This window comes from Neoarius graeffei, chromosome 24, assembly GCF_027579695.1.
Source record: "Neoarius graeffei isolate fNeoGra1 chromosome 24, fNeoGra1.pri, whole genome shotgun sequence".
Lineage (NCBI taxonomy): Eukaryota > Metazoa > Chordata > Actinopteri > Siluriformes > Ariidae > Neoarius > Neoarius graeffei.
Genome location: NC_083592.1, coordinates 49,107,148 through 49,133,808, shown reverse-complemented (window position 1 = coordinate 49,133,808; position 26,661 = coordinate 49,107,148). Strand labels below are relative to the sequence as shown.

At 42.6% G+C, this 26,661-nt stretch overlaps 1 protein-coding gene across 1 annotated transcript in view; it reads right to left on the bottom strand.

Annotated features, from left to right (window-relative positions):
* The window catches only part of top3b (DNA topoisomerase III beta), a 61,868-nt gene extending 37,225 nt beyond the window's left edge, over window positions 1-24,643 (bottom strand). The window contains exons 1-2 of the mRNA XM_060907420.1: window positions 24,621-24,643; window positions 24,215-24,348 (exon numbers count right to left, since the gene is read on the bottom strand). Of these exons, the coding sequence (XP_060763403.1) occupies window positions 24,215-24,284 (70 nt within the window). The 5' untranslated portion in view covers window positions 24,285-24,348; window positions 24,621-24,643. The remainder of the gene's footprint in view (window positions 1-24,214; window positions 24,349-24,620) is intronic.
* Between the last annotated feature and the right edge of the window lie 2,018 nt (window positions 24,644-26,661).

Sequence of the window (26,661 nt, the reverse complement as noted above, 5' to 3'; positions counted from 1 at the left end):
GACCCGTGGGAACCATGTTGTTGAAATTTGGCCTCACTCTGCCGGGGAAACTCTCCTCCTTTGTGTGTGTGTGTGTGTGTCAAAATGGGTGGAAATGGTGAATCTAAGAGTAAGGCTACATCCACACGACAACGGCAACGAGATTTTTTTTTTTTTAAATATCGCGTCCACATGGGCAACGGATCAGTAAAATTTCAGGTTCATATGGCAACGCAACGCTTGCTGAAAACGATGCAATACACATGCCACACCACTACGTGCGCTGTAAGACGGTCCCATCGGAGACACCAGAACAATAGAAGTAGACGCATGCGCATAAACCCCTTCTTCTGTAGCATTAGCCTTTTTGAGGAATGTATTGTCGGACTTAAACCAACATCTGAAGAGGTGAGATCACTCCTTTTTTTTTTCCCCTATTTTTGCTGGCGGGATTGTTTTTGTTTTTGGAAAGCGCACGGGCGGTGCGCGGTTTGGTACTGCTTCCGCAGTGTTTGGACTAAAGACTCTGCCCTAAGGGCTATTCTCTCACTCTCTCTCACTTTGCACCATTACACAATAAATATTCACAGTGAAAATATTTTGTAAGCGCGTTTCATGAACCAAGTTATAGGATTTGTTGACAACTTGCATCGAGTTTGTTACACTTCTACCCGGCGTGAAGCACATGTGGTTGTGACGTCATCGTAAACAAATCCGTTCTACTCATCCAGACGACTTCGCAACGGCGCCGTTGCCAGATTTTTTCACTCTGGAACCCGTTCTCAAAAGGTTTCGTTTTGGGGCACCCAAAACGCCGGTGCCGTGTGGACGCCAGGCCGAAACGCTAAACAATTTTATCAGATTCACCTGAATCCGTTGCCGTGTGGACAGGGCCTAAATCTAAGACTCCAAATCAATTCATGTATGACAAGGGCTTTGGCCATTTTGTGCAGCCTTTCACTGATCATTTGGTTGGTTGGTTGGTTGGTTAGATGGATGGATGGTCAACTTATCCTAGGTACTTTTGATGAGAACTATTTGTTAAGCATTAATGGTAAATGATAAGCTACCATGGCCGTACTCATTAAAAAAAAAAAGGTTGATAACACTGACAGAGAAAAGAGGAACTCCATCCATCCATCCATCTTCTACCGCTTATCCAGATCCGAGTTGCGAGGGTAGCAGCCTAAGCAGAGCAGCCCAGACTTCCCTCTCAAACTCAAAAAGTATAAAGTTGACTAAATCTGTAAGCGCAGGCTTCACTGCCTCCTTCAGCTCCACTGTGTTAAAAGCATCTGAGAGTTTTATTCAGCACATCGGTATGTCTTGGCTCTGAGTCGACTCTCTTTCCTGAAAAAAAAAAAAAATTTAAACACTGTCCACTTTAAACGAGCTGTAATGTTTGAACGGTTAAGAATAAATTTCAATCTGCTTCTGATCTCTCTCAAGTAACAGGTGTTAAACAACGTTGGAATGAATACTTTCTTTACACGTTTCAAAACTGCGTGGAACGAGCATGCTTTGGACGGTAAGCATTTTTTTTTCATAACAATCTTTTCGAATAACTTGCTTTATGAAAATGAAGCATCTTTTTTGACAATTTCCACTGCAGGTGCCCTCAATGACATGACAGGACATTACAGGCATTTAGCAGACGCTCTGGGGAACTATTCCTGCTGGTTCAGGGAATTGAACCGGCAACCTTTTGGTCCCAAAGTTGCTTCTCTAACCATTAGGCCATGGCTTCCCATTGAGATGATGACATGACCACTGAGGAAGTGAACTGCAAGACTTGAGACACGGTATGCACGGCTCGAAATTCGCGGTGGTCCGGTCGCCCGCGGCGACTTAATTTGTCATTTGGCAGATAATTCCTATCACTAGTCAGCCCGGCTGGCTAGTTGAAAATAAAAAATATATATGAAGCAAAGATTCAGACACACCGTCAACTAAAGCCGCCACATATTAAGTGTGCCGTGTCTGTGTTAATCGATGTGTTTATCGGCAGGACGGAAAATACCGAAGAATTCCGAATCATATCGTGTACAAGTCAGGCTGTCGGTTTTTTCACTACTGCGCATGCATATAACGCATCTCGTTGAATATTGCGGTAATCACGTTATCAAATTCAATAGATGTGGCTACATTATCGCCCATTTAAACACGTGTTTTTGTTGTTGTTTACATTTACCAAAGCTACGTTGCGATGTGGAATTTTCTGAAAGATGTACAGAAACCGCCAGAGACGGGGACAAAGCGACCTCGGTCTGAAGAGGAGAGAAAGGCCGCCGATAAAGCGTACGAGAAGGAGAAACGACAAAGGACTTACAAGCAAACGTGGGAGCAGGGTAGGCCTTGGTTGCGATACGATTTTTATGGAATAATTAATTTTTTTCAAGTTGATTCCTAGTCAATATGAAGCTCCTAATGCTTTCTCTCTCATAAATGGTTAAACACAGAAAGCATGTTGGACATATTTTGGGTGCTATAGTCATGATAGTAAGTATATTTGTTTTCAATACTCATACACCAAGTTTTCCAATATATTATTTGTTGATATATTATGGTGCTCTGTGTTGTTCTCATTTATGTATTTAACAACAGTATCAAAATACTCGGGTCTTGAAATAAATGCACATTAGTCATGAACAATGGTAACTACTCTCTTTCGTGTTATTTTCGACAGAAGTAAAATTCATACATGAACAAATTTTGGCGAGTTGATTTTCTGTTTGGCGAGTTACTTTGGAAGGTAACTAGTCCGGCTGGCTGGTGAAAAAATATATGAATTTCTAGACCTGGTATGGAATTTGAAGTTGTAATCTTTTCTTTAAAAAAAAAAAACTTTCTAAAATTAAAATAAAATCTTGCTGAATAAGAGCTTCTAACATGAAAATGAAAAAAAAAAAAAAAATCTAGTAACTGCTAGATTTCTCTCTAGAATGCTGGATTAACAGTTATTGTACCTGATATTCAGAAATATATATATATATATATATATAAAAAAAAAGAATGAACACCACAAAAACATATTCATTATAAATTAAACATCACGTCAGTAAACTTATGTTAAGTACTTATCGTTTTATCATCATTCCTAGTTCCCCTTTTAATCTATTAGGTCATGATATTTTAACTAATCTCAATTGTTCCATCTGTTCTGAACAAAGCTGTACTGTTCTGAGTGCGCCAGATAACCAATCTTTTGCTCCTGGATGTTTTCCCGGAACATGACCTGAAGAACACCACAGGCACTGAAGTGTCCATTCCTCAGATTTTGAATCAGGTGCCTCAGACTCTTTAGGTGTCACACCCCAGTGAGTTCGGACATATACTGTACAGGTCCAGCCCAGATCCAGCATGGTCGGAATACGATTGTCTAGATGAAATTACCTCCACCTCGTCAGTCAGTGCGTTTACATGCACATAGAGAGAATCGAATTTCTGCCGTTGCTCGACTGAAATCGAAGTTCAAAATGCCATGTATACACCTTAATTCGGCTGAAATTGAACCGAACTTGATTTCTCGGAATCGAGCTACACGACCTAGTTTATGCGATTTCTGCCGAGCTACTTAGTGCATGTAAACCCTATTGAGCCCTATTCGAGCTACTTACTTCAGCACTGCCCCTTCCGGAAGTGACGAGTGACGAGACCACAAGCGGGAAACACAACAGCCTCGGTCGACATGACAACGAATCATGACAATGGCATGAATCTTTTCTTTTTGTGGCATTGTTTGCACTGTTAAAATTTAGCTCACTTGCTGTATCACCAAATACATCTGTACAGCTGTTACATAGCTGTGAATTGTGTACATAAACAAGTCATTGTATTTGTGTGTGTGTGTGTGTGTGTGTGTGTGTGTGTGTGTGTGTATATAATGTCCAACATCTGAAGAATGTCAATAAAAACAAAACAATTGAACTTTTTGTGTGTTTATTAAGACACAAGTTAAATTGTAAGCAAAAAATGGACTTTAGAAAAATATACAATTGTGCAAAATAAGTTGTCTTACAAAACAGTGGTCTGCGCCGGACAGTTTGTAGCCATACAGTCTGTTAGAGCAAGCCTAACAGCTTGAGCACAGAACTTGTGAACACGGAACTGCCAGTGTTGCCAGATTGGGCGGTTTTAAGTGCATTTTGGCGGATTTGAACATGTTTTGGCTGGAAAACGTCAGCAGTATCTGGCAACACTGCTGATAACTTTGTTTATACTCTTGAATAGCTCTTCTTCACGACGACAACCGGAAGTGTACCAACACGATGGGGCGTGTAGCGCCACCTGTGGCTCGGGTGCACAATGTACCTCACACAATAGCTCGATTTCCTTGTGTGCATGTAGGATTGGATTTCTCTGGCACCCCTGCTGGGACCCTTTGCTCGATTACCGACAGCAGCTCGATTTGGATGTGCATGTAAACGTACTGACTGAGGTCTGATATGTCTCAGGCTCCCTTTGAGCATGATGTGCATGTGTTTGTTGATGGGTCTTATTCAAAACTCAGTGATTTAGATTCACCTGTGTGAGTATACTATTTATACAGAGTCCCGTTACGCCTTTTGGGAAAACCTGGCACTTACGTGGCTTTAAGGCCACTGAAGGTAAACTTATAATCTTATGCATCTCTTGTCATGCATCTTTTAGAAGTATGCTCCCTGCCCAGAACAACTGTCCATCGTCAAAACCAAAGATCATGACTGTAGCGACTTGTCTGAGGCCTGTGGGAACCACTTAACAGATCAAGTCGCTAAATGGGTGGCCAAAGAGAACAAACCTTGCTTGTATGTTTCTGAATCACCTATTTGATGTGTTCTCGTTTTTCTTTGTCTCATGACAGACTATACCTATCTTTTCTCCAGACTCAGGCTACTGAGGTCGACTTGACCAGCCTTTCTCAACCGGGGTGCTGCGGCACCATAGGGTGCCGTCTGGCTTCGTTAGGGGTGCTGTCAAAAAATTATATATTCTAACATTGAAATAAATAAAATAAATTAAAATTCCAGGGCGGCACGGTGGTGTAGTGGTTAGCGCTGTCGCCTCACAGCAAGAAAGTCCGGGTTCAAGCCCTGTGGCCGGCGAGGGCCTTTCTGTGCGGAGTTTGCATGTTCTCCCTGTGTCCGCGTGGGTTTCCTCCGGGTGATCCGGTTTCCCCCACAGTCCAAAGACATGCAGGTTAGGTTAACTGGTGACTCTAAATTGACCGTAGGTGTGAATGGTTGTCTGTGTCTATGTGTCAGCCCTGTGATGACCTGGCGACTTGTCCAGGGTGTACCCCGCCTTTCGCCCGTAGTCAGCTGGGATAGGCTCCAGCTTGCCTGCGACCCTGTAGAACAGGATAAAGCGGCTAGAGATAATGAGAGGAGATGAAATTAAAATTCCAAAAAACGATAGTTACACTAATGCAGATCATCGCCGCCTCATCAAAATTTGTCTCACGGCCCCCTTTCCCATGTCACAACGTCACTGCCGGGGTCAACGTGACTGCGTATATTTTATATGGGGGTGCCTTGAGAATTTGCATACTTCTGAAGGATGCCGAGACTGAAAAAAGGTTGAGAAATGCTGGACTTGACCTTCTACCGTCTATCCTTTGTGAAATTAGAATGACTCCCAATTCGAGATCCAAATTGTCTCCTTTTGACGTAATAATGGGCCGACCATTCCCAACACCTTGGGCCAAAAGTAACCCCGGTGTTTCATTTACAGGTGATCTGGATGTGACTGTCGGTGATTACTCAAGCTTTGATTGAAAACTTGAACAGTGTACATGGTCATGTCCCCGTGTCTCTCCCTCTGCCTGCAGAAAAGCCTACTTGCACATTTCTTCCAAGCGATCGAGGATTAGCGCACAGCCTGAACACGAACAACTGACGAGAACAGCTGCCCTCGCTGACTCCCAGCCACAGTGGATTCACGCAAGTCGTCTGAAAAAAGTGCCCCAAATCACGCATACTACTTCTTGTCTCACCCGAAAGGACAGGAGCAATACAGCAATCAAGAAGTCCTTAGGGGACCTTTTCCCATCTCACCTTTTCACATACACATAGTAATCTTTGGATTAGCTTTCTCATAAAAATTATTTACGACTGGTATGCTGGCACGACTTGTAAATGCCACTTCTATAGCTGTATCATTGCAAGACCTCAAACTTAAAGACGAGGAAAGTCCGGTGTTGCAAGCATGCATCAGATCTTTTCAAGATCTAAGAGAGCACTGATACAGATATCTGTTTGGCATGCTCAAATCTGGTACAGGCTGTTCTGATTGCTACTTGTTTTGGTTCATTAAATCCTTGAAATGTATCTTCGCTCGCCCATTCTGCTCTCTGTTTCCATAAGCTTATTCTGACCAGTGACGTAATGCTTCATTATCCATTTCCGTTACCCTGTCATACATAAATAACTTAGCTTCGTCAATCACATCATCATCACCCAATCACACAGCTCTTCAACGTGGATATATGCTCGTGTTTGTCCGACAACAAACTGAGAAACATCTCCGAACAGCCGTGTCTGCGTCAGTGAATGTTGCTCCCATGATCTACCCATGAGGTAGAATCTTCTGGGTGGTAGAGGTCTACATTCCTAGATCATACTTTGTCAAGTCGACCTCTTTCAGTGCACACTGATCAAAACTTTTCCCACAGGTACAGCCGGACATGCTTCCATTCCCAACCATCCAATGAATGAATGGGTGAACGAGTGGAAAAGCAACAGATGACGCATCCTCTGTAGAGATTCATACAATATCTTGCCTCCAGCATCCCCTTCCCTCATCACTCACTCACTCCATCAATGCAAACTCAAGGATGTGGATGATGTGGACAAGTGGCTCCTGGTTAAAAGTTCTGTTGTCATGTCTCACTCAAGGTCGAGCTTCTCATTTGCAAATTAGGGACCATAATGAGGGGTCAGCAGTGACATTACCATCCCTGGTACTTTTTTTTTTTTAATGACTCAGGTGGGCCTTATTCAGGACAGATATATATAAATAGGAAGGAAACAGCATCAGTCTCGACCTGCAGCTTCTTATTTGCAGATCTCCGTGCTAACGCCAGGCACCTCACCACCATCTTACCCACCTCTCCGCTGCAGAACAGCATGCAACAGGTAAGTGATCCACTTTCTTAGTGAACTCTGCTTCCTTTAGAATGGACCTCCGGACTTTTTGGTGCTTCTCTGCGTATCAGGAAAGTTTATGGCATTTTTAAACAAGCCTGATTTGTTCAACATGGAGGGCAAATTTTGTGTCATGGAGAATCAGAGGTATAGATAACATAACATACGAGACATCTTAATACACAACCAGTAATTCGATTTATGAAAGATACAATCCAATGGAGTAAAAAGTTTCATCTTTAAACAAGAACAGGCAAAACAAATCAGTGTTTTTAAGGCTGAACTTAATCTTTTATATGTAAAGCACTTTAAAATCACGACCATCATGCACAGTGTCCGCAGACAATTTAAGGTTATATATTATATCACGGTGCAAAAGTCTTAGGCCTCCTATTTTTTTTTCCTACGAACTTTGCTATAAATTTCTATTTTATGATTTGTACATTATCGAGTCAGTACAAAAACATTTTAGAGGAGTTCCAAACATTCGTTTTGCAGCACAAAATTAAATGTTACAGAAAAAAAAATGTTTGTATCTGAGCAGCATATTACATAAGAGAGCACTTTTCAGATTAAAAAAGAAAAACATAATGAAGGCTACTGGGTTTTGGGGCAAAATGAAGAAGCGAGTGTGATGGTCAAAGTGTCCAGAAGAACTGTGGCTGGTTTCTTTCTTTCTGTCTGTCTGTGTTATTTATGGTTTCTTTCTTTCTTTCGTCTTATTTACAGAAAAAAAAAAAGTTTGTATCTGAGCAGCATAAGCAAGCACTTTTCAGATTAAAAAAGAAAACATAATGAAGGCTGCTGGGTTTTGGGGCAAAATGAAGAAGCGACAGTCAAAGTGTCCAGAAGAACTGTGGCTGGTTCTGGAAGATGCTCAGTAAAACCTACAGCTCATTTCCTTCCATATAAAACTGCACTCACTGGACCTCAGACTACTATTTTTTTTTAAGCAAAAGGGTCGTCTCACACCAAATACTGACTCTGTTTCATTTATTATGGTTTATTGCTGTTTATAGTATTTTAAGTTGAAACATTTCATTACGGCGGCACGGTGGTGTAGTGGTTAGCGCTGTCGCCTCACAGCAACAAGGTCCTGGGTTCGAGCCCCGTGGCCAGTGAGGGCCTTTCTGTGTGGAGTTTGCATGTTCTCCCCATGTCCGTGTGGGTTTCCTCCGGGTGCTCCGGTTTCCCCCACAGTCCAAAGACATGCAGGTTAGGTTAACTGGTGACTCTAAATTGGCCGTAGGTGTGAATGTGAGTGTGAATGGTTGTCTGTGTCTATGTGTCAGCCCTGTGATGACCTGGCGACTTGTCCAGGGTGTACCCCGCCTTTCGCCCGTAGTCAGCTGGGATAGGCTCCAGCTTGCCTGCGACCCTGTAGAACAGGATAAAGCGGCTACAGATAATGAGATGAGACATTTCATTTAATTATTTTTAAAGCCATTTTTTTTTGGTCTACAACGTTTTTCTTTCTTTCTTTCTTGAAAAAGCATGAGATGTAAAATCACTTGAACCTAAATAATTATTCTGATTTCTGTCACTATCTAGTCTACACTATTTGTCATTATCAATGCAGAACGTATACAGTACATCATTACTAACTTTCTACATAAAATGTAAAAAAATTAAAAAATAAATTTTTGTTCAGATTCAAGTAAACAACTTATATTTAAAAAAAATTGTTTTGCTTTCTTTATAATAATAATATAAAAGTACCGTGTATGTTTTGTCAAGTATATTGCTCTATTTTGCTCAAAAATGATATTTTCTAAGATTTTATTTTCAAAAAAACATTGGAATATTTTTTTTATTTCAGGTATAATGTTTTATCCTTTTAAAAAAATAATTTTACTCATTCCTACACATGGACAAGTGATATGTAGAGAAAATCAAAATTCATTCATTATGCAATTTTAGGTTAATTAAAAAAGGAGCTGGATCTGCTTATACATAATGTATGCATATGATTTTTATTCTTCTCGTTCTCTCTCATATCTATCCATCCCCCTCCTTCCATCTCTATATCTCTCTCTCCATCTCCATCTCTCCTCCCTCCATCCGTCCCTCCCTCCCAGCTCCTGACTCCTCTCACTCTGACCCTGCTGATGTTGACACCGGGTCTGTGCCATCCCACTGTGGGCTGTGCAATGGACGAGGCAATAGCTCCCACCTGCATACCCAGTCTGACGGATTACTACACTCAAGTTACCGACCTGCCCAGTCACCTCAACGAGCGCAGCCTGGCAGCATGGACCTACGTGTGAGTACTGCAGCAGAATCAGCTCACGTTCGGTTCGAGGAAAACTCCAACCTTTACATTACATTACATTATTTATTGACTTTATTGATCCCATATGGAAATTAGAGAAATTACATTTTATTACTGAAATATTTCTGATGCGTTTAGTGACTCTGGTTAGTGTGGTATTTTTATTATTCTTGTGAAAAGTTAGTGGTTGTGTCCCTCTCTGATGCCACATTGCTAGTGCAGTAACAATGGTGAGAGAAAATTCAAAACCTGCTCGCCAAAGTGAAAATAGATAGACAGGTTAGAGAAAGCAGCTTTGAGCTAACAAAATAAACACAGAATTTCATTACAAAATAAATCCCGGATGTCTCTCAAGACCAAATGTTCAAACTTGGGTAGATCGTTTTTGTATAATTCTTGAAATTTTCTTTACATCTCGACAGCAATGATTAAAAATGCTCTGACAATAAAAAGAAAAAAAAATCCGTCATCCGTGACAGTCGTAGAGCTGTAAAAGACTGTCTGATCATTTCATTCGGTCCAAATGAAATGGTTGGACGGCCTACTTGCCTGTCTGAGTACCTGCACACGCTTGGGCAGAGTCTTGCACAAGGCGAGAGAGACATATTACAGGTATATTGCTAAAGCTAGTGAGCTAGACGACAGCTGTTCGGATAATGTTAGAGGTTTTCTTCCAAGTGAATGAGACATGAGGTACGCCGATATGATGATCGCATGCTACGCTCCTCCCCGTAAGGCACGCTCTCTCTCGTGGACTCATCCTCTAGCAGTAGTCAGGCAGTGCGCGTTCATGTGTTTCAGAGGATTGGCTTTGGTGAGAGAGCTGAAGGGAAGGGGTGGGATTTTTCAGTTGGATACTTTCAAAATCTAGCTTACTCTTGTTGGTTCGTCCTAAATTACCTACCTTAGTGCTAACTCTAGATTAATATGCAAATCGTTTTGCCTTTAATGACATGGTCAGTCCAGTGTTCAGGGATGGACAGTCAAACAATATTTTAAAATTTGCTCCAAACACAACAGAAGCAGATTAGAAAGCACTGACTGAAGGCAAGTTTATGATTTTAGTACTGAATCTTGTATGAATGATGACAGACAAGTGTACAGTGACTGTAATCAGTGCTGCAACTCTTATGTGAGGATTTTGAAAGAAGAGCGAGCATAACGTTCTGGTAACGTCTCGTCAGAATGTCTTTATCCGCTAGTTTCTCGCATATTTTCGCCACAAGCCTCTTTTTAAAACCCTGTTTGTGCAGGTCCGTTCCTGTTAACATATCATTTTGATCACATGTGCCCACGCAACACTCAAGTACCCGACTGACTTTTCCGACTAACCAGCTTGGCATTCTGCCTTTCTCTTATCCGCAGTGAGAGAATTGATCTGGAGCGTGTGCCGCAAGTCATCCACGAAGCCGTGTGCCTTGCGAAACACTCCTGTAACGGCGTGGATGGCAGCCTCAGCGTAGAGAGCATCCCAATCTCCATCAAAATACCAGTACTCAGGAGAAACCCGGGATGCCTGCACCACTCCCTGGAGTTCGAGTCTGTTACCATCGCCTGTATATGTGCAGCAGCACGGCGGAACTAAACATTGGCTGTTAGGTTATTATTTTATTATTATAAAGCAACATACTGGTTAAACTTAGCTGTACCGAGAAAAAGCAGTCATCCTATTTATTTGAAATGCATCATCTGTAATACTCATGCAGTGTCCGTGATATCCTGAAAGCTTATATGGATAATAAAGCATTACAAAAATAAAATAAAAAAACCACACGCACTACTGGTTTCATTTTTATAGCTTCTACATTATATGTTATCATGTCTGATATGAATGTGAGAGATAAAAGGAAAAACTAGACTGCATTTCCGCAGAGAAAATACAAAGTGTGCTTGCTCAGCTGTAGCAGAGGCTCAACAACAGTCACTGGATTGGACATGAGACCTCGCGCTTTAAAATCTGTCTTAAATGGCTGAGCTCACAGTGTGATCGTGCCGATACGGCAAACCATTAACCATTAGCATGCTAACATGCTAAGGCTTGCATGCAAACTGAAAACCTGCTGATAAGCTAACTTCTAACATGCATGCTAAGGCTAACATGCTGATTGCTAGCAGTCAAACAGCTAACATGCTACCATGCTCAGGTTAACTTACTAAAATGTTAACAGCTAGCATGCTAACATGCTATGGCTAGCATGCTAAGCTGCATTATATCTTATTTCTGACTTCAAACAAATCAATTTCGCATTACTTGCATGTTTAAGAAAGAAAAAAAAAGACGAAGAGATGGTTATTCCCCAAAGTTATTCAACATACTGTATATTATAAAGTGCTAAAATGCAATATTATAAAGCATTTATATAAATGTATAGTTGTACATGTATACAACCATAAGGGAGGGTGAAGACTAAACACACGCCTCCTCTGAAAAACATGAAGTCAGACAGCCTCATCTGAAGGCAACGTGACACTCTGAGGAAAGCGTCATCTACTCACTACCTCAGAAAATGAGCTCACAGATGCGCATGATTGGCTACTGTTCATGTGATTGACAGGAGAGAGGGAGGATGCCATCCCTTCCACCCAGACAAGACGGCCAATTTTGCTGTCTCGCCTCCCGGCCATATATAGGAGTGGTATCATCGGCATTCAAACACATGATCTCTGGACGATAGAGTGAACGCTTTCCATTGCGCCACGAGAAGAGAATGTGGCTCCATTCGAAGTATCTACCTGTAATGTAGCACTATTTGTCATGCCCAAGCTGTGCACATACAGTATATGACAGACTAGAAAGCTGAATCCTGATCTATAGTGCACTATCCCAACGCTATTAATTCACACTCGGTGGAGTGCATTTACTTATAGAAGTCACATGAATGAGATGAAATGTTTAGATGAATATCGAATAAGTTGTATTGGGCATATAGTGCACTACATGACATACACAGGCTGTAATTTCAGACCCTGTTTAGTGCATTTATATACAAAATGGCTTCCAATGGGTCATGAATCATTACTTCATTCCCGAGTGCACTTATACCCCTTTTCCACCAAATCAGTTCCAGGGCTGGTTCACAACTCGTCCAACTTGCAAGCCAGCTGAGAACCAGTTAGCTTTTCCATAGCTCAGGGTGCTAAGGGGAGCCACGTCATTACGTCGCTGTATACGTCAGTTACGTCGCTGTATACGTCAGTTACGTCGCTGTGTTTGTATAAACCTTGGCGCGAATATCAAAGCAACAACGACACGGAGAAGAAGAAGAAGCAACAACAACAATAATGGATGACTTCGCGTTTGTACAGCTGCTGCTTCTCAGCGCTTAAAGGACATGGGACATGAAACATAAATGCACGCTATATCAGTTTCTTTCCATTAAAAATATGAAATAATTGCATCAACAAATACAAAATTATCTATTAAATTCAGCAAAATCGTTATATTCGTGATGATTATATGGCATTTCTGCTCAAGCTCCGATATGCATATTTTACAACCGGAAGAGCCGCTGTCATGTGATCATACGTCACAAAAACTTTCGGGTACAGCACAAGTGGGTAGATGAATATGGAGAAGTGTGAATCGTGATGATGACGAATGCGACAAAATAGTTTTTGTGTCTTGGATGACAAGAAAATTGTTTCATTTTTAGAGTGTTTAACGTACATTGAACATCATGGTGTATTGCGACTTCCCAGTCAGTCAGACGCGCTGTCACTCCTGTTAGCAATGTAGCTAGGCTCAGTATGGCCAATGGTATTTTTTGGGGCTGCAGTTAGATGCGACCAAACTCTTCCGCGTTTTTCCTGTTTACATAGGTTTATATGACCAGTGATATGAAACAAGTTCAGTTACACAAATTGAAACGTGGCGATTTTCTATGCTATGGAAAGTCCGCACTATAATGACAGGCGTACTAACACCTTCTGTGCACTTCGACAGCGCATCGATACCTTCACTCGGAGTTGTACCATTATTTTTTAGACAGGGCGGACGGACCAGGGCATTCGCCCACCTGGCCGTGCCCGACGAGGAGCGCTCTCGGCCGGCTTGAGAGGCAGACGGCAGCCCCTCCTGGAAGTGTGGTTTTACCATGGGCCTCATGCGGTAAGGATTAGTATTATAATTTTGGGTGTATCAATTATTGATTATCATAATTCTGACTCGTTTCGCCATTTTGAATGTTTTCATCTCGGACTCTGGAAGTATTGTATCTCAATCAATCTCGAAAAATATCAGCAAAAAAAAACTAGCTTGCAATGGACTTTAGCTAGATCTATGATGAACTTTCAATGTATGATACAAAAATAATACTTCTTTCAACAGATCATTAGCCTTTGAGCAGAATTGTTTTTAAACTTACCAGGAAGTGTTATCGAGCCGACCGCTTTCAGTTTCATGGGGATTGAATGAACTCTCACTCTCAGAATCATCTGACCCGTCAGAGTAAAGACAAGATCCATGTTCATGTGAATTTCCAGCTATCGGTTCGAATTGATAGGGTCTAACTTCACATCTTTGTGAAACATCGGGAATGTCACTGTCGATGGTGTCCATTTCGGTAACCTGTTTACATTAGATTCCCAAGCGCTGGCTCCTTGGAAAGTTTTTGTGAGGTCACGGGTCACGTGACCGCTTAGCTAATTAACGAATCATTGTTTTACGCTGATGTATAAAAAAGTTGAATAATGAGATGATTTTCACATTTTTGACGCCCTGCAGTGATTTAGATAGCATTTCTTATGTTCTTTATACATAATTATGCCCAGAAAAAAATCCATGTCCCATATCCTTTAAAAATGGCGACCTTTCGCGGTCTTGCGATTGTTGTTGGTCTTAACAACTCCTCCCCCCCGCTGACGTAAGCAGTTTTTTCCTCTGGCCCAGCAGAGAGTTGGTGCTAGCCTGGAACCGGTTTTTCTGGCCCCAGAGCCAGTTCTTTGTCAGTGGAAACAGAAAACCCGGTTCCAAACTAAGCACTGGCCCCGAACCAGCCCTGGAACTGCTTTGGTGGAAAAGGGGCAATATAGTACTGTACATACACACACAGTACTGTGCAAAAGTCTTAAGCACCCTACTGTTTTTTTGGTTTTTTTTTTTGGGGGGGGGGTCATACAAACTTTGTTATAGATTTCTATTTTATGACTTCTACATTATCGAGTCAGTACAAAAAACATTTTAGGAGTCCAAACGTTCATTTTCCAGCACAAAATAAAATGTTACAGAAAAAAAAAGTTTGTATCTGAGCAGCACAAGAGTCCACTTTTCAGATTTAAAAAGAAAACATAATGAAGGCTGCTGGGTTTTGGTGCAAAGTGAAGAAGCGAATGTGACAGGCAAAGCGTCCAGAAGAACTGTGGCTGGTTCTGTAAGAGTAGTATCTCACTGGGCTGCGACAGCCTGCAACTAGTTGGAGACACAACAACTGCGATAAAATATGCGAATTGGCGACAATTTTCACTTGGAAATCACACCGAATTGATATTCGCATATTTTATCGCAATTGTTGTGTCTCCAACTAGTCGCAGGCTGTCGCAGCCCAGTGAGATACACTCGCACTTCCTGTCTCACGGAAACCGACTTAAGAAGGGTTCGTGACGGCTTCGCGACACCAGCGACGCATTTGCGGCTATTTTGGGAGAAATTTTGTCGCACGAATTTTTTGAACATGTTCAAAATTTCAGGGACGAAGGAGCGACACTTTGTGACTCATGCGAGGAAATTGAGAAGCCCCGCGAATGTTTCAAGACACTTTTGAAACTCTCTCACGAATGATGTTCGCAAGCTGTCGCAGCCCAGTGAGATACTGGCTTAAGATGCTCAGTAAAACCTACAGCTCATCTCCTTATAAAACTGCACTCATTTGACCTGAGACTACTTTTGGGTCGTCTCACACCAAATATTGACTTTGTTTCACTTATCATGGCTTACTGATTACAGTACTTTTTTAAATATTGAAACATTTCATTTCTTTTCAGCCATTTGTGGTCTACAGCATTCCTTTACATGCGGCTAAGACTTTTGCACGGTACTGTGGTTCTCCAAATTGTTGCCACAAAGTTGGAAGCACTCAACTGTCTAGAATGTCTTTGTATACTGTTGCATTACATTCCCTTCACTGGAACTAATACCCCTTTTCCACCAAATCAGTTCCAGGGCTGGTTCGGGGCTGGTGCTGGTTCACAACTTGTTCAACTTGCGAGCCAGCTGAGAACCAGTTTGCTTTTCCATAGTTCGCAGTGCTAAGGGAAGCCACGTCATTACATCGCTGTATACGTCAGTTACGTCATTGTATACGTCATTACATCGCTGTACGCGTCAGTTACGTCGCTGTGTTTGCATAAACCTTGGCGCGAACATCGAAGCAACAACAACACGGAGAAGAAGAAGCAGCAACAACAACAATAATGGATGACTTCGCGTTTGTACAGCTGCTGCTTCTCGTCGCTTAAAAAATGGCGAACTTTCACGGTCTTGCTATTGTTGTTGGTCTTAACAACTCCGCCCCCCCCGCTGACGTAAGCGGTTCTTTCCTCTGGCCCAGCAAAGAGTTGGTGCTAGCCTGGAACCGGTTTTTCTGGCCCCAGAGCCAGTTCTTTGTCAGTGGAAACAGAAAACCCGGTTCCAAACTAAGCACTGGCCCCGAACCAGCCCTGGAACTGCTTTGGTGGAAAAGGGGCATAAGAGGACCAAACCTGTTCCAGCATGACAATGCTCCTGTGCACAAAGCGAGCCCCATGAAGACATGATTTGCCAAAGTTGGACTGGAAGAACTCAAATGTCCTGCACAGAGCCCTGACTAAACTCAACCCCACGGAACACCTTTGGGATGAACTAGTACCCAAGGTCTTCCTACCCAACCTCAGTAATGCTCTTGTGGCTGAATAGACATAAATCCCAAAAGCGTGGAGACTGTTACAACAGCAAACGGTAGATCAACTCCATAGTAATGTCTATGGTTTGGGAATAGGATGTACACAAGCATATTGAGCACGGAGATGGACAAAGTACCCAACTTCATTACTTAAGTCAGAGTACAGATCCCACTGGTCAAATGTTACTCTGATACAAGTGAAAGTTGTCCAGTCAAATTTTTACTTAAAGTACTTAAGTATTAAAAGTACATTTTCTATCAATGCACTGTTGTATTATTGCCACAACGCTTACAAAATCTAATGCCGTTACCAAAGACAGAAATGTAAATTCACAAAATGAACACATGCTGTGCATCATGGTGGTTTAACATTAAGCTAGCTAGTCAGTGACGCTCCACCTGACATGCTAGCAAACTCTTTTCAAACTCAAAATCATATTGGGTATCTAATGTTACTAGAAAAGAAAGATTTCTACATTTTGTTTATTTGGCAAAATTATACTAAAACATATTTCTGAAAGGACTTCAGAGAAGTTAACGTTATTCATGTTAGCATAACTCCGTTTTTACATGCTAACTAACAGTGTCCAAGTTAACTAGCTATGCTATGTGTTAACGTTAGCCGTGGACAAGGCGATGGCAACTTGGCGGGAAAATCCATAGAAAGTCATTTGACTAACCAGACTGCATAGCTATTGCAACGTTATCGCTAGCTCTAAAAGCACAGACAACTTCACTGAAAGCTTTCTCTTGGAATAAAATGTTTACAGACCTCAATATGCTTCCGCAGGTTGGACGGCGAGTTTTCGCAGGCCGTGATGTGGTTCGTTTTAGGCAAACAAAGCAAACATTTAAAATGAAACGAATCTTTAATCCTTTCAGAAGACTGAAACATGGGTTCATGGGCCATGGGTGCATGCGTTCCCCAGAAGAACCGCCTCCTTCCATTCTGCCATCAACTGATCATGTTCAAATAACGCTGCGGAGAAATCACTGAACTTGATTTTATAGAGTCTATGGACATGACGTGACCCTAGTGATTACTGATCGGCTGTCTCAGTGTCACCTGCGAAAAAACCAATCGCGTTTTAGAAAAGAAAAGAAAAAACATCCACTTTCAAAGCTGCTTCATAGTAACGAGGACCTTGATACCCAGAGCAGCCTGGGGAGCAGTTGGGGGTCAAAGACACTTCAGCCATTCCTGCTGGTCCAAGGAATCAAACCAGCAACCTTTTGGTCCCAAAGCTGCTTCTCTAACCATTAGGCCATGGCTTCCCTATCCTATAATTAGAGATGATCTACCGTAGGTCACGGCTTTAGCCATTCCGAATTTAGCATTTTCCGATTAAGACATGCCAATATTATTTGCATTTTAGGAGCATTCTTTGGCTGTATATACACCACATTCGCACAAGGCCTCTTGTGTGCTTATGGTCAGCTCTGTGCATTGTACAAACTAGACATCAGTTTGCACGGCTGGGGAAGAGATACAACTGCATGTAAACAGGAATATTAGTGGAATATTCATGTTCATTAACTAGAGAACGGATGGAGGAGAGTGTCAGGAGTGATTTGTAACAGAAGGTTGCCAGCAAGAGTGAAAGGGAAAGTGTACAAGACAATAGTAAGAGCAGTGATGTTGTACGGTTTGGAGACAGTGGCACTGACAAAAAGACAGGAGGCTGAACGGGAGTTAGTGGAGCTGAAGATGTTGAGATTTTCATTGGGAGTGACAAAGTTGGACAGGAGTAGAAATGAGAATATTAGAGGGACAGGACATGTAGGATGACTTGGAGACAAAGTGAGAGAGGCGAGATTGAGACGGTTTGGACATGTACAGAGAAGAGATCCAGGGTATATTGGGGGGAAAAAATGCTGGAGATGGAGTTGACAGGTAGAAGGACAAGAGGAAGAGCAAAGATGAGATTTATAGATGTGGTGAAGGAGGACATAAGGACGGTTGGTGTGTCAGAAGAAGATACGGAGGACAGGAGGAAATAGAGGGACATTATCCGTCATGATGACCCCTAACGGGAACAGCCGAAAGAAGAAGAAGAAGAAGAAGAAATCATTTTCATGAACCATGATTATATTCCAGAGAAGTAGAAATGAAGATGGCACTGCGGATGGCTGCCTTGGTGTGATGGTGCACATTGTTTTCTCTTATTTTGTTTGTAAACTCCGTTCACTGCTGCGATACTCAAATCTCTTTCACCAGAGAAGAACTCTTGAACATCAGGGGAACAACTCCAGCGGACTTGTTACCAACTTTTCTGGTGTCTTCCGTGGAAATATTGGGCATTCTAGTCAAAGGTGCTCTCACTCTTGCTCACTCAGTGAGAAGACGAAGCAGAGGAAAACGCACTGGTTCGCTTGTGCGCCTCCGTCGGCGCGGACTTCACACTCCACTATCTGCGATATTTCTGTCCAACGTGCGCTCACTGCGCAACAAACTGGATGAACTCCAGCTGCTGGTGGGGAGAAACAGGGACTTTCATTCATCTTGTTTTATGCTTCATGGAGACATGGCTATGCGGACTCATTCCAGACTCTGCGCTGCAGCTGGCCGGCTTCCAACTTCTCAGAGCGGACCGTAACACGGATCTCTCCGGTAAAACAAAGGGTGGTGGAATCTGTTTTTATGTAAACAGCAGCTGGTGCAGTGATGTGTCAGCGACCCTGCAACACTGTCTCCTGACCTGGAATCATTTATCATTAATTGTAAACCCTTCTATTCCCCCCGTGAGTTTGCTTCATTCATTCTGGTTGGTATTTATATTCCACCACAGGCCAATGTGCAAAATGCACAGCGCATGCTGGTCGACCAGATACCGGGTGTGGAGCAGACTAACGTGGACTCCCTAGTTATTGTCCTCGGTGACTCTGACAAAGGTAACCTCAGCCACGAACTACCAAAATACAGTCAGTTTATTAAATGCCTGACGAGAGAGGAGAATATTTTGGATCACTGCTACACTACAGTTACCAATGCCTATCACGCTTTCCCCCGTGCTGCACTGGGCCACTCGGACCACGTCATGGTCCACCTGATTCCTGCATACAGGCAAGAAATTAAAGCTGAGGAAACTTGTAGTGAGGACATCTAATGGCCCTTTTCCACTACCCTTTTTCAGCTCACTTCAGCTCGCTTCAGCTCACTTCAGCCCGACACGGCTCGCGTTTCGACTATCTAAGAACAGCACGACTCAGCTCGCTTCAGCCCTGCTCAGCCCCCAAAACTCACACGGTTTTGGAGTGGGACTGAAGCGAGCCAAATCAAGCTGAGTGAGGCTGGGGGTGTGAGCAGACACTCCCCTGTGCACTGATTGGTGAGGAGGAGTGTCCTCACATGCCCACACACGCCCCGCGAGCACGCTGGGATCTGTAAACACCGTAAACCCGGAAGAAGGAGAATTACGAATTACAAGAATTATGAAGCCTTATGCGCCTCGCCTCATCTATACGCTCTTGCCAGTATCTGTTGGCGTTGTCGGTGACAACAAGCCACAGCACCAAGACCAGCAACACTAACGACTCCATGTTTATTGTTTACTATCCGGGTTGTGAGACTACCGCTTAAAAGATCACTGATGTCACTGTTTGCGCCGCCTAACGACATCACCTGACGTCCACCCACTTTCACTAACTCCACCCAATGTGTCCACCCACTTCCAGCCAGCACGGTTCAGCGCGGTTGTAGTCGAAATGCAACCCCAACAGCCCCATTCAGCTCGACTCAGCACGGCACGGCTCAGCCCGACTCAGCCGCGTTGGTAGTGGAAAAGCGGCATATGATGTGGAGCAATGAGGCTGCAGAGAACCTTCAGGCATACTTGGCCTGTACAAACTGGGATGTGTTCAGGACTGCTATCAATAGTCTGGATGAGCACACAGAGGCTGTGACGTCCCACATCAGCTTCTGTGAGGACTGCTGCGTTCCATCACAAATCAGGGTGAGTTACAATAATGACAAACCCTGGTTCACAGATAAGCTCAGACAGCTAAGGTTGCAAAAGGAAGACGCATTCAGAAGCGGGGACAGGAACAGGTTTAAAGAGTCAAGGAACAGGTTTAACAAGGCAGTGAGAGAAGCTAAACAACTGTAGTGTGAGAAACTCCAACACCAGTTCTCAATCAATGACTCTACATCTGTCTGGAAAGGGCTCAGACAGATCACTAACTACAAACCTTCAGCCCCCACTCTATTAACGACTTGTGTCTGGCCAACCAACTGAAGGAATTCTACTGTTGCTTTGAAAGACAATGGGACTGTCCTGATAACATCCCCTGTCACTTCACACTCCAGCTAACCCCCAAACCCACCACCACCACCTCTACTGCTGCCAAGGCCTCTCTACAACTTCACACCGCAGAGGCCCATCCACCCACCACCACAGCCTCAACTCTCTCCATTCTGGAGAGGGACATCAATAAGCTCTTTTAGAAGCTGAACCCCCGCAAAGCAGCAGGTCCAGACTCAGGCCAAGTTTACATTAGACCGTATCTGTCTCGTTTTCTTTGCGGATGCACTGTCCGTTCACATTAAAACGCCGGGAAACGGGAATCCGCCAGGGCCGACGTATTCAACCCAGTTCGTATTTGAACCGTTGCTGTGTAAACATTGAGGATACGCGGATACGCTGTGCTGAGCCCTAGCTGACGTCGTCATTGGACAACGTCACTGTGACATCCACCTTCCTGATTCGCTGGCGTTGGGATCACGCACACAGCGGCTCAGTCCCGAATCACTGCTCGTGCGCTTCACTCGCGCGCTCTGTGAGCTGTGCAGGGCCGGAGTGCGCACCCTCCAGAGGGCACTCGCTGTTCAGGGCGGAGTGATTTGGAGCGCAGGAGGAAGCGCTGAGCCGCACTGAGGTTTATTTACACATTTCAACCTCCTTCAGGCGCTTAAACTCAGTGAGAACATGAACATCACAGCCAGGTGTGTTTATCTGCTGGAGAAGGTGTTCGCTTGCCATCCTTCCACTTGCAAGTGGTGAGTGACTTGCGCATGCCCGATATGCACTGGGATCATGTGACGTGCCGTCTAATTAGTCGTGTGATTAGCGTATCCGTGTATTGGCGTTGCTGTGTGCACGCGAATCGTGTATTGGCGTTGCTGGGTGCACGCGAATCGTTTTAAAAACGTTAATCTGATGATCCGCTGATTCGAAATAATGTAAACAGGGCCTCAGTCTCACCATTTACCCTGAAGCACTGTGCTCATCAGCTGTCTCTGGTGTTCACATATACATCTTCAACACCCCAATGGAGACATACCATGTGCCAGCCTGCTTCAAGGTCTCCACCATTATCCCTATCCCCAAAAAGCCAAGGATCACAGGATTAAATGACTACAGACCCATTGCCCTGACTTCTGTGGTTATGAAGTCCTTCGAGTGCCTTGTGCTTTACCACCTTAAAGCCATCACTGACCCACTCCTGGACCCCATACAGTTCGCCTACAGACCCAACAGATCTGCAGACGATGCTGTCAACGTGGCTCTTCATTTCATCCTCCGGCACCTGGACTCCCCAGGAACCTATGCTAAGATCCTGTTTGTGGATTTCGGTTCCGCCTTCAACACAATCATCCCGGCTCTTCTGCAGGACGAGCTCTACCAGCTGAGTGTACCTGACTCCAACTGCAGGTGGATAACTGACTTCCTGTCTGACAGGAAGCAGCACGTGAAGCTGGGGAAACACGTCTCTGACTCCCAAACCATCAGTACCGGATCCCCCCCCCAAGGCTGCGTCCTCTCTCCTCTACTATTCTCCCTGTACACTAACAGCTGCAGCTCCAGTCATTAGTCTGTCAAGCTCCTAAAGTTTGCAGATGACACCACCCTCATTAGACTCATCTCTGATGAGGATGAGTCTGCCTACAGGTGGAAGATTGACCATCTGGTGTCCTAGTGCAGGCAGAACAACTTAGAGCTTAATGCTCTAAAGACAGTGGAGATGATTGTAGACTTCAGGAGAAGCTCTGCCACACCCTCCTCCATAACCTCTATGGAGTATTTCCACTTCCTGGGCACTATAATAACCCAGGACCTTAAGTGGGAGACGAATACCTGCTCTCTCACCAAGAAGGTACAGCAAAGGATGCACTTCCTGCAGCAGCTGAAGTTCGATCTACCAAAGACAAAGTGCACCATCATTTACACCACCATCACTGAGTCCATCCTCACCTCCTCCATCACCGTCTGGTACGCTGCTACCACTGCCAGGGACAAGGGCAGACTGCAGCGCATCGTTCATGCCGCTGAGAGGACGATTAGCTGTAATCTTCCGTCTCTTCAGAACTTGTACGAGTCCAAGACCCTGAGGAGAGCGGAAAGGATTGTGGCCGATCCCCCTCACCCCGGACACAAACATTTTAAGACACTCCCCTCTGGTAGGAGGTCGTGGTCCATTGGAACCAAAACCACATGCCATAAAGCCAGCCTTTTCCCCACTGCAGCTGGCCTCATCAATAAGGTCAGAGACCCCCACTGACTCTAACCCCACACTTCCAATCTGTAACATTAAAGCTAGACTGCCTTTCAGATTTTTCAAGTGTAGGTCATAAAAAGAATTTTCCCTGACACCTAATTATTTTTGTTTAGTGGACTGAAAGCTACTGAATTTGAATCACAAACTTCCAATTTTATTAAATTGGTTTTTAAAATAGAACAATTAATTTATCTCCACATGGCCTAAATTCTCTGCTATTTTTTCCTGCTTCACCATGACCCAATTCAAGATACTACGTCATGCATCACGTGGTGGGCTTTCCCCGTTCACGCAAGGCATTGTGGGATACAAATTTGAAACAGGAGAGAAAAATGGAGGACGCGAATGTGCGAATGAAACGTGAAAGACCGACTACAGTAACGGAAAGTGAGAAGAAAAGACGTTATGTTGTACGCGAAGGAAAGGAAACACAGGACCAAACTAATAAATATCGGCGCTCAGCGAGCACCTCGGTGTGATCAGCTGTTCGTTTAGCGACAGAATGATGGAACTGTCAGTGCACGCTCAAAGGTAAACCTGTAGATGGCAGTAATGCGACACTGTGGATGCCAGCTGCTGTAAAACCCAAAAGAAGAAGAAGAAGGTAAACCTGCGCATGCGCGCACACACGGACTTCCTCTGTCTGCTCGACTGCATGAAGCAAGCGATTTCATGCACATTATTTGCTTTAATCCCCTCAAATTAAATAACTTCCCAGCCACAGAATGGCCTGATATTTTATGAGATATTACAGAAATAAACATATATCACAATGACCACATTTCAGAGCGAACTAAATTTCACCGATTTTATGAAATCGAAAGGCCGTCTAGCTTTAATGTACTTTGTCTCTGAACTGCGATTTTTTTTACACATTTCAAGGTCAGGTCATTCATTTTCATTCTGTGAACTTTTATTGCACAGCTTGGTTATTCTTCCTCTCACACATTCATATCATGTCTCTTCTCCATCTTCATCGTGTAACCTATTTTTGCACATTTCACGACATACGTACTGTCCAGCTTGGACTTCAACAACTCATGTACATACCCCTTAAAATTTGTATATTTCAGATTCTTCTATTTTTAATTCTCTTTATATAGCTACTGATTGTCTTTGCTATATTCTTCTATCTTAACTGTTCAATCACCAAAGCAAATTCCTTGTATTTACTTGGCAATAAACTTTATTCTGATTCTGATAACCAGCTGTTGTTCTTGGTAATAATAATAATAATAATAATTATTATTATTATTATTATTATTAATCTGATATAGATGTCAAAAGTTGAACCTTATTGTAATTTAGGTTTTTCTTTCAAACAGAAGAAGGACTTAGTCCTGACAGCACATGTAGCCCTGTATAACTACACTCGCCTTCATGGTCGCATATTGTCTCTGGAAATGTAAACAATTAAGTAATCAGTAAAATAGTTAATTTATCAGCTTTTTTAATCCGTCCTCACTCACCTTTAGAGAGGATTTTGGCGATGGACTGAGCCAAAGAGGGCTTTTCAGCCACCATCAGCACTGTCTTCATCTCTGCACTGCTGAATGACTAAGAGCTGAATTTCTCACACAAACACATTCAACCGAGATTAAATCTGCCCCGAAAATAAAAACATAAATAAACAACCGTCAGTTTTCTCCAGAGAAAATATACATTGAACCTTCTGAATGTAAATTATGTTATATTGAAAAGAGAGCAGTATTTTCTTTTATCGTATGAGTACACAATTTTCTACTTCCGGGTCACAATTCGACAAAATAAAAGTACGTTTTAAACGACATCAGATATTATAATGCAGATTCGTTCCTGTACAATAACCTTTAGAATGAAAATCTTCGAAAATCATTTATAGTTGAACTTATTTACATGTGTTGAATTACACTGGTGCTTAATTGGGACGTTTTCAGACACATCCGTCTATAACTGGTGACTGGAGCTAATCATCACATTTCTACAAATTCACAGATATGCGTGTAGTTTAGGGCTACAGAGATATTTCACTCTCTGTAAACAGAGAAAGAGAGGCAGAAAGACAGAGACAGACAGACAGACAGACAGACAGAAAAAAGAGCGAGACAGACAGGCAGAAAAAGGGAGAGAGAGACAGAAAAAGAGTGAGTGAGAGAGACAGACAGAAAAAGGGAGAGGGAGAGACAGAAAAAGGGAGAGAGACAGAAAAAGAGACAGACAGAAAAGAGAGAGCGAGAGGCAGACAGACAGAAAAAGGGAGAGCGCGAGAGAGACAGATAGGCAGAGAGAGAGAGAGAGACAGACAGACAGACAGGCAGAAAAAGAGAGAGACAGACAGACAGGCAGAAAAAGGGAGAGAGCTAGAGACAGACAGGCAGAAAAAGGGAGAGAGCGAGAGACAGACAGAAAGAGAGACAGACAGGCAGAAAAACGGAGAGAGGGTGAGAGAGACAGACAGGCAGAAAAAGGGAGGGGGAGAGAGAAAGAAACAGATAGAAAATGGGAGAGACAGAGATACAGACAGACAGAAAAAGAGCGCGAGAGAGACAGAAAAAGAGATATAGAAAGTGAGAAACGTCACATGTAGTTATAATGTGACTCTGCAAGAGAGTAATGAATATTGGGTCATACTATAGATATTTTATCTCAGTCTACTATCTATCTATCTGTTTGTTTGTTTAAATTTTTTTATGAATATGTCATGTTCGCACATAAAACCATTTCATTCTCACTGAGTCCTGGGGAAAGCGTTTTTATAAACTACTTTTTGTCATTGTGAAACAGCGCCCTCTATCGACGATTATTTATTACATCTCCACAATCTTCCCATTTCACAAATTCAGCTCAATTTCACTTTCATGCACCTTCCCTAAAATAATCAGCTGAATAAATAATCCGGTCTCGTCTAAAACTAGAAAAAGTAGAACATTAAGGACGTTTTTATGAACAGTGATTTAAAATCATTCAGGTGACACTGGATAGAGGTAGGTGTGTGTGTGTGTGTGTGTGTGTGTGTGTGTGTGTTTTCTGGGTTTAGCCTACATTTCGCAGTTTTTGTCAACCTATTAATTAAATTAACCTAGTAATTAAATTAAATATTCTTATTCAATCCTTGAAGTGGAAAATTGAACTCTATTTAAATAAAACAAGGAAAAGTGTTAGTTAGTTAGTTAGTTAGTTAGTTAGTTAGTTAGTTAGTTAGTTAGTTTGCTTGTTTGTTTGCGGGGGTTTGATTATTTCTTTGAAAATTCACACTTTATAGTGTAACTGGTTTGGAGTCTCTGTGTGAAAATCTCAGTAACTAAAAGCTCTAACGAGTCCATTAATGAAATGTAATAGGAAATATTTGCTAATATTTGAATACTGAATTAAATTAATAAAATCAATTTGTGCTGCTATAAAAAAGAGAGTACTGGAAATGGTAGCTTACCTGGCTACAAAAACAAAGCCACATAATTAATGAATTATAATTTTTTATGATTGTCAAAACATATGTATGTCTGGTCATTTTTAGGTCTGGTGCATTTTATTGAACTGTATTTTCTAAAACTGTAATCTGCCCGGAATTGGGGAAAATTTAATTAAATGTAAATACGTATTTCTGAAAATCAGTTTTTGTCTGAAACTCTTTCAGAACTTGTTTCGCTGTCAACCCTGAGATTACTCTTAAATCGTTTTGTATTCTGTTTCAGCTTTACTCCTGCTTGGTGATTAAAAGTGGGGTTACAGCAGATGACCACCAGGTGGCAGCAAATCACAACAAAATAAGAACGGAGCTCCAAACTGACATCAGAAACAACAATTTGAAAATCCAGTGGTGCTTGAAAGTTTGTGAACCCTTTATAAATTTCTATATTTCTGCATAAATTTGATCTAAAACACCATCAGATTTTCACACAAATCTTAAATGTAGATAAAGAGAACCTAATTAAACAAA